The sequence below is a fragment of the Notolabrus celidotus genome, chromosome 12, assembly GCF_009762535.1.
Source record: "Notolabrus celidotus isolate fNotCel1 chromosome 12, fNotCel1.pri, whole genome shotgun sequence".
Taxonomy (NCBI): Eukaryota; Metazoa; Chordata; class Actinopteri; order Labriformes; family Labridae; genus Notolabrus; species Notolabrus celidotus.
In genome coordinates this window covers 31,006,017-31,019,115 of record NC_048283.1, presented here as the reverse complement: position 1 = coordinate 31,019,115, position 13,099 = coordinate 31,006,017, and the positions used below count along the sequence as shown (strand labels likewise).

General features: G+C 42.1%; 1 protein-coding gene across 1 annotated transcript in view; it reads left to right on the top strand.

The window, feature by feature from the left end:
* Positions 1 to 13,099, top strand: part of rims2a (regulating synaptic membrane exocytosis 2a) — a 170,845-nt gene that overhangs the window by 73,265 nt on the left and 84,481 nt on the right. The window contains exon 4 of the mRNA XM_034698543.1: positions 10,947 to 11,887. Coding sequence (XP_034554434.1) covers positions 10,947 to 11,887 — 941 coding nt within the window. The remainder of the gene's footprint in view (positions 1 to 10,946; positions 11,888 to 13,099) is intronic.

The window sequence follows — 13,099 nt, the reverse complement described above, 5'->3', positions numbered from 1 at the left end:
ATAAAGCATTCTCAAATACACTCAAACTTTACCACTTCTCAGGCTGGTTTGAAGTAGCCCTCTTACCTCTTGGTGTCTAATGAACACCACTCAGGGCCCTGCAGCCCTGCCCTGTCCCTGACTATATGATGATAAAAACCCCAAAGGTCCTTTAACATTTCCCCCCCATCCCAGCCTCTGTCCTGGGAAACGCTGTGTCGACAACCCATCGCCTACCTGCTCCACCAGATTCCACACTCCTGTCTGTCAGCTGTCACACAGCCAACACAAACAGAACACACAGTCGTAGCGTATCCTCAATCCAACTCAGAGCCAGTCTCAAGGGAAGGCTGAGGCAGGCAGTGGCAGGATGTGTGAATAAAGGGAAGCGTTCTGAGAAACACGGTGACAGATGTGAAAAGTGTTGAGAATAGTGATGAAAAAGAGACTTTAAAAACATCATGATAGCCATAAAACAGCCACACATGCACTGAGCAGTCTTATCAGACCAGGTCATTGAAAATCAGCTGTGTCATCATGATGCAGAACCAGGTAAAAGAACAAGTCTTTGATCCTTTTTGCAATGCACAAAAATGACATGTTAGAGAAATCCTCCTCTCTCTCTTCCTCGATCCCTGTTACTATTTGTCTGTCCCACTCCCCCCCTCCACTGGATTTGATGCGATGCCTGAAAATCAACCCAGTGGATAAAAAATACACATAACATGTATTTTTGTTCAGTTTAAGGATCAAAGACCTCAGACTGAAAGAGATTAGGTGAGACCTGCTCTGCTTGTGATTGGTGATAGATCAGATAGTAATCAACGTAGGACTGTAATCCTTTCCCAGGCAGGGCACTGAGCAGGCTGGCAGGGTTTGACGTGGCTGCTCTACCTCCAGCCAATCATAACGATGATGATGATGTTGTTAAACCTACAAGTCAGCCTGCTTTTAGGCTCCCAGAAACCTTTGCAGCAGTCATAAACTGTCCCATCTCTCCACAACTGGCAGGGCACTGTGGATGCAGCAGACCGTCAGAGGCAAAGCAGGTCATGTTGGATATTAGAAACTGCAACTAAATTGAGTGGTTGCTGTGGGATTTTAACCTGGATGATTTTGTTTGAAATAACCAAGGGATTGGATGTATTTCTTTCACTTTGAGAGGCGTCCCCCGTACAAAACGGCTGGCTGAGTAAGACTTAAAAGGGAGAGTGACTGCGTCTGAAAATGGACCTTTATAGGCATTTCTCTCGTCTCTCATCTCTGCCTGCTCTTGGCTGAGACACGCACATTCAGCCTGTTTTCCTGCTCTTGCTTTCTCTCTGGGCATCTCATTTGAAAAAGAGATATATAAAGGATATATTTTTGTCATTAGTGGGCCAGATTCCAATAAGCTGAGACATCTGCAACGTGGCGCCACTCATTTGTTCTCATTTGAATACTCTCCATTATCCGCAAAGTAAAGGTGGCACAATCCCCACGGGGGCAGAGTTGCATTTTCAACTTGATTGCTTTTTGGCTTTCTTATTTAACATGTTTCTTCAGTGGCAGCAGAGGCAGGGCAGACAGAGCCGGTGTCACACACAGTCCGAAGAGAGCTACTGTGAGACTACAAGTAATGCTGTCGTGTGAAGAGAATCCATAGCACTTATTCAACAAGGACATGTTTTAGTGCCAAAGGAAAAAGGACTGGAAAAACAACAAGGATTTGGTTGGAGGCTGCAAGGCATATCAGGTATTTTGGATTGCACTGGACTGCGCTTGTTAATGCTTTTTGCAGAGAGAGCTGTGTGTTTGCATTGAGCACCCAGGAAGATATTTAAACTGAAATGCATCCCAGGATCTGACAATTGCTTCAAGTAAGTCCAGTGTATCTCATAATCCAGTCTCTGATCAGCAGTTTTAAATGTAGGGTTGATAATATGACCGTGTTTCTCAATACTTTATTCAGTAGTGTTAAAATGTAAGTGCTGTGCTGTTCATTTTGATTGCCAGTTGATGTATTTGAATGGAAGGAGTTCAACATATACAGCATATTTGAAGTAACATCAGCTGTTATTTTACGTTAGCATCTTGGATTAAGTTCATACAGCAGTGCCTCAGAGGTTTGACTTATATCAACTATTATCTTCAAAATAGTATAAGAAAGCAGCATCATTGTATTTTAGTTGTTCTTTTGTTTTTGTCTGATACAGATGGTTCTAAAACTAGCTTGAATAAATATCTAGGAAATGCTAAAAGGGAGAAATATGGTATAAGAATTGGTATCTGTGTGTATAAGGCATCATTATGCCTTGTTTGGCAGCTTTGATTATCAAACTGCAAACGCCTGTGAAGCTCCTAACTCCTTGTTATCTCTCAGTTGTTGATACTCTATGCTTTTTATGGTTTAGCAATGCAGTATCAACCTGATTCTTAGTCAAATGTGTGTGGAGATCAATTCTTATTTGATTTTTGAAGAAAAGGTTACATTTTATACACCCCTCTATTCTATCTCTGTCATTCTATAGCTGTGATAGCTGTGATTGGAGGGATACAGTAAAGAAAAGTAAGCAGAATGAGAGTGGGGGCACAAAATGATCAGAATCCACTATGTCAATTTTGAATTACCAATTAATTACACTTTGCTCCAAACGTTACAGTAAATCTTTCAAATGTTTGACGAGCAAAGCTGCTCCTAGACCAGTCTGAGCACGACTCTAGTACGATCCAACCCCAACTCGATCAAAGCAGATGTGTGTCTAACTAAGTCTGGTTCTGCTCGAGGTTTCTGCCTGTTAAAAGGAAGTTTTTCCTTCTCCCTGTTACTAGCTAATTACTGTGAGGTGCAATGCTCATGGTGGATTAAGATGAGATAAGATTGAGTCCTGTTAGTAAAAGGGGGACTGAGTCGAATCCTATCTAGATGTTGGGTCTCTGTTCATAATTTAACATAGAGTGGTCTAGACCTGCTCTGTTTGTAAAAGCGTCTTGAGATACGGTTTGTTGTGATTGGTTGTAGATTTTTATCATGAAGTAGAATAAGTCAGAGGCTCCACACAGATTCACAGACACACAAATTGATCACTTGCCTATATGTTGCAGAAGTAAGTGCAATAACCCTTCCTTTCTTTTTTTATCATAAACCAACATCCAATTTTAATTTAACCTCATTGGCGTTCTGATTGATCTCAGCCCTTTCATCGTTCAGCTGAGGCAGTGGTACACATCGAGAGAATGGCACAGTTTGGAAAATCTAGTCTGTTCCCAGCCTGAGACCCTTTGCTCTTCTTGTAGTACTTTCTGATCAGAACCCTGTTGTAGGTCAGAGCACAAACACATCAAATGAGGCGGAGCTGGACAATCTCACTGCAGACTGAAGTACTTCTCATTACACTGTTTTGTATTTGGAAATGTATTTGTGTTTTTCTCCTTTTTTTATGTTGCACAAAATAATGGCATATAAAGGTTTTATCATGGCAAGCATGTCAGGTCACTTCTAATCTTTTAGGGTCACACTTTTTAATCTTTCAGCGCCATAGTGTAATCCCATGATTTTTGTGAGCCATGGATTTGATACATTATGCTGCTTTTGATAAGAAGTGTTCTTTAAAAAAATGGTAATAATATCGGATTTACCTTTAGATCACTTGAGAAGTATAAGTTATTCTTAGAAGCAATAATGGAAGGCATGTTTATGCAGCATCTTTGAGATTTGTTTGTCTTTTCTGATTTACAGCTGTATGAAGTTTTTTGGAATGGTAGTTTCCTTGGATGTCAACGAAGAAATCAGGCATTATAGTCATGTCCATGCTGTCATTGTCATTTTTCTTCTTATATTTAATAAAAAGTCCTGCATTATAACTGGACCATTTCTATAACCCTCCTATTATCCTCGAGGATCAGTTGTACCTCATTCAATGTTTAATATCTCTAAATTCATCACTAAAATCTTTTTTTTGGCTTCATATTTCATGACTTTTCCTAATTGAATGGGGAAAACAGGGGAAACGTAAAATTAAAATGTTGATATGTTCCAATTTCCTGTTAAAAAAAAAAATACACATCGGTGTTCCTTGGGGTCAATTTGACCCCAGGCTGTTTTAGCTGTATATAACATAAGAAATATCAAAATTTTACACACATTTGATTTGGTTGTTTTGGATGATATTGAGGTCACTATTAACCAAGGACACGTCTGCATGTGACTGTAGGAGCTGGGATCTAACCACCAACCTTTAGATTGAGATATAATATTTCCAGCCACCATGTCTCTAAAGACATTCAATGATGAGTCCTGTGTCATACGTTCTGATAACATAGAAACAAGGCAGGGCCGACGAGAGCATGACAAACTGATGTTCTGTTTTACAAATAAAGTCCTTCTAAATGCTTTAAATTGTGTTTATGCTTGAAATATATTTTGTTGACTACTTAGGTAATCAACGAAGAAACATAAAGTATCTGTCACATAAATCTGGGTAACAATCAGTTTCTTGAAGTTTAAAATGCTGAGGTCAAATTGACCCCAAAGATAAAAGATGTTAGTAAATTTGAGGGTAACAGGAGGGATAAGGAATCATATTGTCATCACTGTCCTTGTCGCCAACTGAGGGAGGCCATGTACACTTCTACAGCAGAGGGTGTCTATAAGTAGCTCATAATAGGGCAACAACAGCTGAAAAGAGGGCTGCTGTTATTCCCACGGCAGGAACATACAGAAAGGTACAACCGCTCTACTTTGTACATGGTCCCGTGTTGGTACAGTTGCTATAAGTTGATCTGATGTAAACCCAATGCGCAGTGCCACGTCTTCCGTGACATCAGACAAACATTTTGCTTTATAAGGGGAAGTGATGGAGAGGGTCTGTCACTGTGCAGTGTGTGAGTCAGTTGTTGCAACAGCAGGTTTTTTTGTGCAGTATCATAGCCATCCTGTCACTAAGGCTAAATTCATACCAGCTGCATTTCAGCACACACAGTAGAACACAGATACTGGACATTTTTCCGCTGTATTTTCTCGTATTTCTTCCAGTTCCTTCATATTGTCAATGATTTATCTCTTTCCTTTAACATTTTAGTCCTTACTATTGTTTTCTGTGTTACTAGGGATTGAATTCAAATCTACAATCAGTGGAGTGTGTCATGGCTGAGCTGTGCAGAGGTATCTGCAGAGAGGCTATTACAGTAGCAGTGGCAGCTGGAGCAATTGGGGAATAATGCACAGTACAAAATTTAGTGCTGCACCACTGCTCTGTTGTAGTCACTGAAGGCTGGTTTAGGGCTGGCAGCATTAGCATCATGATGCAGATGCTGATGGAGCATAGTTAGCTTGTTTGCTACCTGTCATAGACATTTCTCTGTTTGGACACGAAGGACATACGAGGCTTCACAGGACCAGGGAAATGCGATCCTTGTGTCAAGATGAGTTAGGGCTTGTCAAAGTGCAGTTGGTTAATGTTTGTTGTAGTTGCAATATGCATTATCCATGTGAATGTGTGAGTTCAGGGAATAGGATTTCAAGACAACATCCCAGAGGGGTCATTAGCCTGAAGCCCTGAACTAAGAGCCAAAATGAAGCTGTGTATGCATAAGTGAACTCACGCACCTATACATGTGCACATAACACATGCCTTCATCATAGATGAGCTACTGTAATGACATGTTTCTTATGCTCATCACACACTCCCCCATCCCCCACATTCTCCAATCCAAGTCATGGCCTCAGTCCCCTACTCAAGCATACAGTTCTTTTTGCTGACGCTTCACTTTGAATTTGTGAATGAAGCTCTGCTCAGTTAGTGTCCAGGAACAGGTCATGAATAATGCAGCAACCCTCATGTGTGTTTCCAGCTGAATCACCAGCAAGCTGCATTTAGATTCTTAGGTGATTGGAGATAATTGTTTTGTTGTTAAGCACACAGGAGAGGTCACTTGTGTGAACTTACCTTATCATCTTTGTTTTGGGTAAGGATGTCTACATTGAGCAACCATATTTTGTTGTTTTTACATGCCTCAACCACTTATTCCAAACCATTCATCAGTCTACCAGTTAGCTGCTGATTCTGTCTCTTTATGTGGATCCACTTTTGATGAAGTGAGTTCAGGTGATGGCATCTGTGTGTTGTTGGTCAGATGTGACGTCTCTCCTCTTGCAAATTTAAATGGCAGCTTCTCCTTTGTGGTTTTTTTAGTTTAGAGGCACATCTCGAGGCACATCTAAAACCTAGGTGAGTCAGTATTTTTAGGACCAAAGCACAAAAACATGACACAAGAACCCTCCTGGAATGCGTATTTATTGTTTCTTTCTTTCTTGTCAGTAGTTGTCTTTTTCTTGTCAGTAGTAGGGGAAATTTACAAGTGATAATACTTTGTGAATAAGTGTTGCATAACCTGCTCACTAGTGCCCCTTTATATATTCAAAAATCCAGCCCCTACAGTAGATTCAAACTACTTGCCTTAAAATTGCTAGGAATATGTATCATGTCTAGACCTACAAAAAAGTCTCTTATGGTCCTGTTGAAATCCCAACACCAAGTCCACAAATACGAATGGAATGTCTGATTTTGGCTAGTTTTGGACGATTTACAGGGTGCATATTAGAACGAACTCCCATTGTTTTTTTTTGGGATCTACAGTCAGTGTATTGTAGACACCAAATATTTTAATTATCCAGAGTGGAAGGGTGTGGGGGTAGAGGATCAAAGTTGGGTTTGGGGCAATTTTCCTAAACAGATTTTTTCTTCTTGCCTTGGCAGCCAAACAAAGAATAGCACTTCAGTAGTCATACTTCATCATTTAATCAGCATAAATCAACATATACATCTGGTTGGTGTCCACTGACACTTTAAAAACTCAGTATTTACTTCTTTTCAAACTCTGTTTTGGTCCCCAACAACTCCTGGGGCAACATCACTCTCTTCTGCTGCTAAAACACTTCAGTGATGTAGCTAGCTGGTCGCTAACTTTGTCTTCAGCCATATGCAAGTAGCAATTATTACATTTATTGGAGTTTTTTTTCTTTGAAATGGTTGCGAGCTGGACTGAACACACACCAGTGAGAGTGTACAAAGAAGTTAAGAGTAACAGCAGCATGAGCTAAAGATGCAACAGTGCTATGTAGGGCTAAAAGGAACTTCACAGTATTAGTTTTTTCCTATCTTGTATTTCCTGTTTTTTTTTGGTAATATGACCAAATAGTCATTTTAGCATTTCTTCTTTGCTCTCATGTAAAAAACTAAGTATTAGCTAGTGTTGCTGTCAGACAGAATTTGTATCAGAGCACTGTACATAATTTCTCACTTTTTAACCGTCCATATTTGACCTTTACAGAAGTCCCTCTTCCTGAAGGTCGGCTCTTCACTCTGTTACCACTATTTCGAAAAACTTAACATACACTCAAAGAAAGAATTTGTTGGGTGCACGTAATAAAATTATGGAAATAATTTCCACTTAATTGAAATTTAGTGATAGCCTCAATATGTGGGGCGCTTATGGCCAAATTCCACCAGATCCGTGTCCATTCCGTATCCGAGGTTTCTATTCTAGTCAATCTGTTAACTCCCACTGGATCTGCTCTGTTGTGTTCTGGCTGCGTCTCTGATCCGGCAGGTTGGAACGCAATGGATCAGATACGCAAGACTTCTATTTTTGCCGGATACCAGAGCACGACGCATCAATTCAGCACAGAGCAGATGGAGCGGGACAGGAAGTCAGGCACCAAAACAAAATGAAAACATCCGGTTGATTTTCAGAATAAAACACTCTGTGTTATCACCAGATCATTTTTAACTTAACCATGACAACAAAATGTCATGATGAGCAGAGCCAGGCCTGGAGTCAACAGGTCAGAAGTTTTCAGAGGCTGATAAAGACAACATGGATGAGGAGAATCCTGGATTCAGTGATTACCACAGGAAAACCTCGGTCACATGACTCCAGCTGTCCGCCGGTCCTGCTCCATGTCACGTTCTGAAAACACAAACGGTGGATGTTGACCGATGAGAGAGCACGGTGCCGGACCACAGCGTATCGGAGACGGACCGGACACGAATCTGTTGGAAGCCCTGTGTTAGACCGCTAGATCACCAGCACCCCAATAGCAGTCAGTCACAGGCAATCTCTCCCAACTCCCCGTAATGGCTCTTCTTTGCCAGATGGGATTCCTACCTAAACCCATTAGGTTGTGTTGACATTAAGTAATCTTGTAGTTTTAAGGATTTTTAATGTCATGTTAAAACTACATGATTTAAAAATGTTTAACCACTAAACATGAATAAATATGATAGAAGCTACATGTTGTACTTATGTTGATAAAACAGACACCCATGTTGCTTTTTTTGAGTGTAGAGACAGAATTGTATTTAGTTCTGCCTCACTTCAATTTGATTTATTTTGTAATGTATGTTATATGTAGAGTAACCCAAATAGTCTTTGTCACTGTAGGCAGGGATCAAACCTCATCTGTGGTTCAGTGAATCAGCCAGTCACATGTAAGGAGTCCTTACCTTGGCCAGTGAGCAAAAAGCTGGCAACAGTGATTTATGGAGCCCTTTGAAATTATTGGAAAGTTGTCATGAATAAAAAAGGGATGCTTCACAGAGCTTTTTACCCACCCAAAATGTCATTATTGTTTTTTTAGAAAGTGGGAGAAATGTGGGAGAAAAGTGACTCATGAGTAATTGGTACTTAACAAAAGAATTAATGCACAGTTAGGTTTTCCAGGCTTTGCAAGCCTTTGAGGCTTTTTCAGGCTTTCCTGGCTGGTTTCCTTCTCGACAGTCAGAAAAAGATAAAATGATTGATTTTCTAATTTTAGAAATATGGGGCTACTGAATATAACCATTCCCAATAGTGTCCATCTTAGCAAGTCATTCTCCTGAAATTTCCAGTACTGCAACAAAAAGGCGTTTTTATTACAGCGTACATAAAACCAGAGAACATGATGCTAAAAACCCTGTTTGAAACAAAAGTGAAGAAGTCATGACATTAGTTTACACCTCTGGGTTTTTCACCAAACAGGAAATTTGGTGAAGTAAACAAAAGGTATCAGGACTCTGAGGCTCATGAACTCGGACAGATCTCAGACAGTGTTTTCTTTCTCCAGCCTTTCATGCTCACTGTGCTGTGCACACAGATACAATCTGCAAAACTCTAAATCATTTATCAGCGCACTACTCGCTGTACACTGCCTGGTTCTTCATCTCCTCTTACACACACCTGACTCCTGCACACATAAGGAACACATACACAGGACGTACACACGGGACACAGGACACACACACGAACACTGTTAATCTGGAAACACACACAGGTCATATCCTGGCAGCCTTCCCTCTCTCTATGACTCTCTCTCCTCCCCTCTCTCTTGTTCTATCAGTCTCTCCAGCCTCTCTTTTGCGCTTTCTCTGTCTCTCCCCCCCTCTCGTTCTCTCTTTATGTTCCCCCTCCCTTTCTCTCTCTCTCTCTCTCTCTCTCTCTCTATGACTCTGTCTCCTTATCTTCTCTGTCTCTCCCCCTCTCTCTTTCTGTCCCCCTGTTTCTAGTCCTCTGTCTCTCCCTGTCTCTATCTCTTTCTCTCTTCTTCCCTCTTTCCATCTCTCCACTTTCTTTTTCACCTTCACTCTTTCTACCCCCCTCTCTGGCTCACTCTTTCTATCTTCCCCCCTCTCTCTCTCGATCACCCTTTCTATCTTCCCCCCTTCTTTCACTCACCCTTATAATCCCCCCCTCTCTCGTTCACTCTTTCTATCTCCCCCTCTGTCTCTCTCTCTTGCTCATTCTTCCCATCTACCCCCTCTGTCTCTCCCTGTCTCTATCTCTTTCTATCTCTCCCTCTCTGTCTCGTTCACTCTTTCTACCCCCCCTCTGGCTCACTCTTTCCACTCTTTCTATCTTGCCCCCTCTCTCTTTCTCTCTCATTCACTCTTTCTACCCCCTCCCTCTCTGGCTCACTCTTTCTATCTCCCCCATCTGTCTCTCTCTCTCGCTCATTCTTCCTATCTCCCCCCTCTCTTTCTCGTTTACTCTTTCTATCTCTCTCTCTCTTTCTCGTTTACACTTTCTATCTCTCTCTCTCTTTCTCGTTTACACTTTCTATCTCTCTCTCTCTTTCTCGTTTACACTTTCTATCTCTCTCTCTCTTTCTCGTTTACTCTTTCTATCTCTCTCTCTCTTTCTCGTTTACTCTTTCTATCTCTCTCTCTCTTTCTCGTTTACTCTTTCTATCTCTCTCTCTTTCTCGTTTACTCTTTCTATCTCTCTCTCTTTCTCGTTTACTCTTTCTATCTCTCTCTCGTTTACTCTTTCTACCTCTTTCTAATTCTCCCTTTCCCGTTCATTCTTTCTATCTCTCCCTCTCCTTCTGGTTTACTCTGTCTATCTTTCTTTCTCTCACTCTCTCTGTTCACTCTTTCTATCTCTCCCCTTCTCTTTCTCTCAAACACTCTTTATATCCCTCCCCCTCACTCCTTAATTCACTCTCTCTATCTCCCCCATCTTTCTCTCTCTATTTCTTCTCTGTCTCTTCTTTGTTTCTCCCCTTCTTTTTTTCTCACTGTTTCTCTCCTTGTCTCTCTCCTTCTCTCTCTCTCTCTCTCTCTCTCTCTCTCTCTCTCTCTCTCTCTCTCCCTCTTTTCTGTGTGAGTGTTTGACTCAGACAGAGCATGATTTCATCACGCTTTGACAAGGACTGAGTCCTGAGCAGTGAGGGCAAAGTAAAGTAAAGCTATAGACTATGAACTGAAGGCCTCAGCAGATTTGCACATCAGTGATGAAGAGCTGGCAGGCTTGTAATTGATACACGTTTAATAGAAAACTTGAAAACATACATTGTGATCATGAGCATTGATATAAGGTCCTCAATTTTTTCCCCCAAAATAATATATATTTTTGTGCTACATTAAGAGTCAGGACCTGAGCAATACGTTTAAGAAATCAATGGACAAACTAATAAATCCCTCCCTTTTGTCTCCCTGTCTGTTCTACAGGAAACGAAGCCCATCTGCGTCCAGGGATCCAAACCAAAAATACGACCAAAGGGAGGGGGGCGACCACTCACAGTATGCCCCGACAGACGGCAGTATGCCTAGATCACCGTCTGACTATGGGGATGGGGACCCCCGGCGGGCTCCGCGGGGCCCACATATGTACCCAGATGTGGATGCAGCACGAATGGGCTACCGGGACAGGCGGGGTCCTGGACGCTGGCACTCCCAGGAATACCCGCTGGACCAGGAGCTAGATGGACCAAGTGAGTATGACCTCCAGCGGCAGCGCCAGGAGGAATTCCAAACTCGTTATCGTAGTGACCCCAACTTGGCACGGTATCCTGTTAAGCCGCAGCCCTATGAGGAGCAGATGAGGATGCACGCGGAAGTTGGGCGCCTTAGACACGAACGCCGCCATAGTGATGTGTCCCTGGCCTACACGGAGCAGGATGAACCAAGCCCCATCCGGTTGTCACGACAACATCTCACTGAGCGCAGGCCGCCTATGGTGGGACAGCGCTCTTACTCCGTTGATCGCTCCTCTCCTGGGCCCATGGGTCCTGGCCTTGGGGGCCACAGAACCTCTAATCATAGCCCCCCTACGCCTCACCGGAGCCCTGTGCTGGGTGACAGACAAGGGGACATGAGGAGAGGCGACATGGGTGGAGATCCCATGAGGAGGCAACAACACCACTTGGACCCTAGTTCAGCTGTCCGCAAGACGAAGAGGGAGAAAATGGAGAGCATGTTGAGGAATGATTCTCTCAGTTCAGACCAGTCAGAGTCTGTGCGCCCACCACCCCCCAAACCCCACAAAACTAAAAAGGGAGGAAAGATGCGGCAGGTGTCACTTAGTAGCTCAGAGGAGGAGCTGGCCACCACACCAGAGTACACCAGCTGTGAGGATGTGGAGATAGAGAGTGAGTCAGTCAGTGAGAAAGGTAAGGGCCACACTCACCACCAATCTCACTCTTTTTCAGATACTTTCTGATGTTAGCTTTATGTACTGTTACATGATGCTTTGCAGATGGATATTTCTCAGGTGCTGGAAATGACAGTATGTTGTTTAGAGTAATTTATGGTTTAAATGGTGGAATGTTGTGTAGAAAAGCAGACTACATTTAATAATCATTTAACTATTGTTGCTGTCTCATGTGGATATTGATTTGTGTTGCTGTCAACTGAGATTTAACCTTCAGATCCCCCAGTCTACAGTCTCTCTATGTGCTTTGTATGTTTGTTTTTATGTGCATAGATGGATGTAGGGCTCGTTATTTTCAATAAAATTATCATTTAAGGCTAATTATTACAGATTCATGACATTTCTAATGTCAGTAATATTAAGATCTGAACAAGTTCTTGTTTTCTGGATTAGTGAATCAGCCAATCATTTGTATTTTCTCTACATGCTTCTTTTTTTTCAGACAGAAAAGTGAATGGTAACATTGGTTTAAAACAATCTTCTTTACATAATCTCATCTTTTTTTTTGTCAAAATCTTTAAAAACTGAAAATAATGAGCCTTACATATGTGCAAAGCACTTTTGCGTTTTATGTGTGTTCTTGGATCTTCCTAACAGCTCTCATGCGTTTGAGGAGGAGTTCGGTTCTCTCATGAGTCTGCCAGATATGTTTTAATGTGGATGGATGTTTATGTGTGTGACTGTGGATGAATGTGCGTATATGCTCTCAGGGCCTTCTCTTTTGCTGCAATGATATGACAATATATCACGGTGCTTCTTCAGCTGGTTAATGTGATCAGTAGACTGTTATGTTAAGTGTTACATAGCTGACTGATTTATGGAAGTAGGAAGAGGGCTGGGTGTGTTTCTTCAGTGAAATGCACAACTTTAACAATTAATATGAGATAGGATCCCAGTGTGTCAGTGTGCCAGTTCCCCCGGTAGTCTATTGGCCCTTTTCCACGACAGAGTTCCAGCCGTGTTCGACTCGACTCGACTCGACTCAGTTTGGGTACCTTTTCCACCAGCCCGAGTACCGACTCACGGTGGGTGGGGTCATCATAACACAGCTGCGCGACTGTTCACGTCATTTTGAAATGTGACACAACACAACAATCACAAACAATGGAGGACATGGAGGCAATGGTGTTCTTGCTGCTCAGTCTTTGGCTTTTTGTTGCAGGCCGAGCGA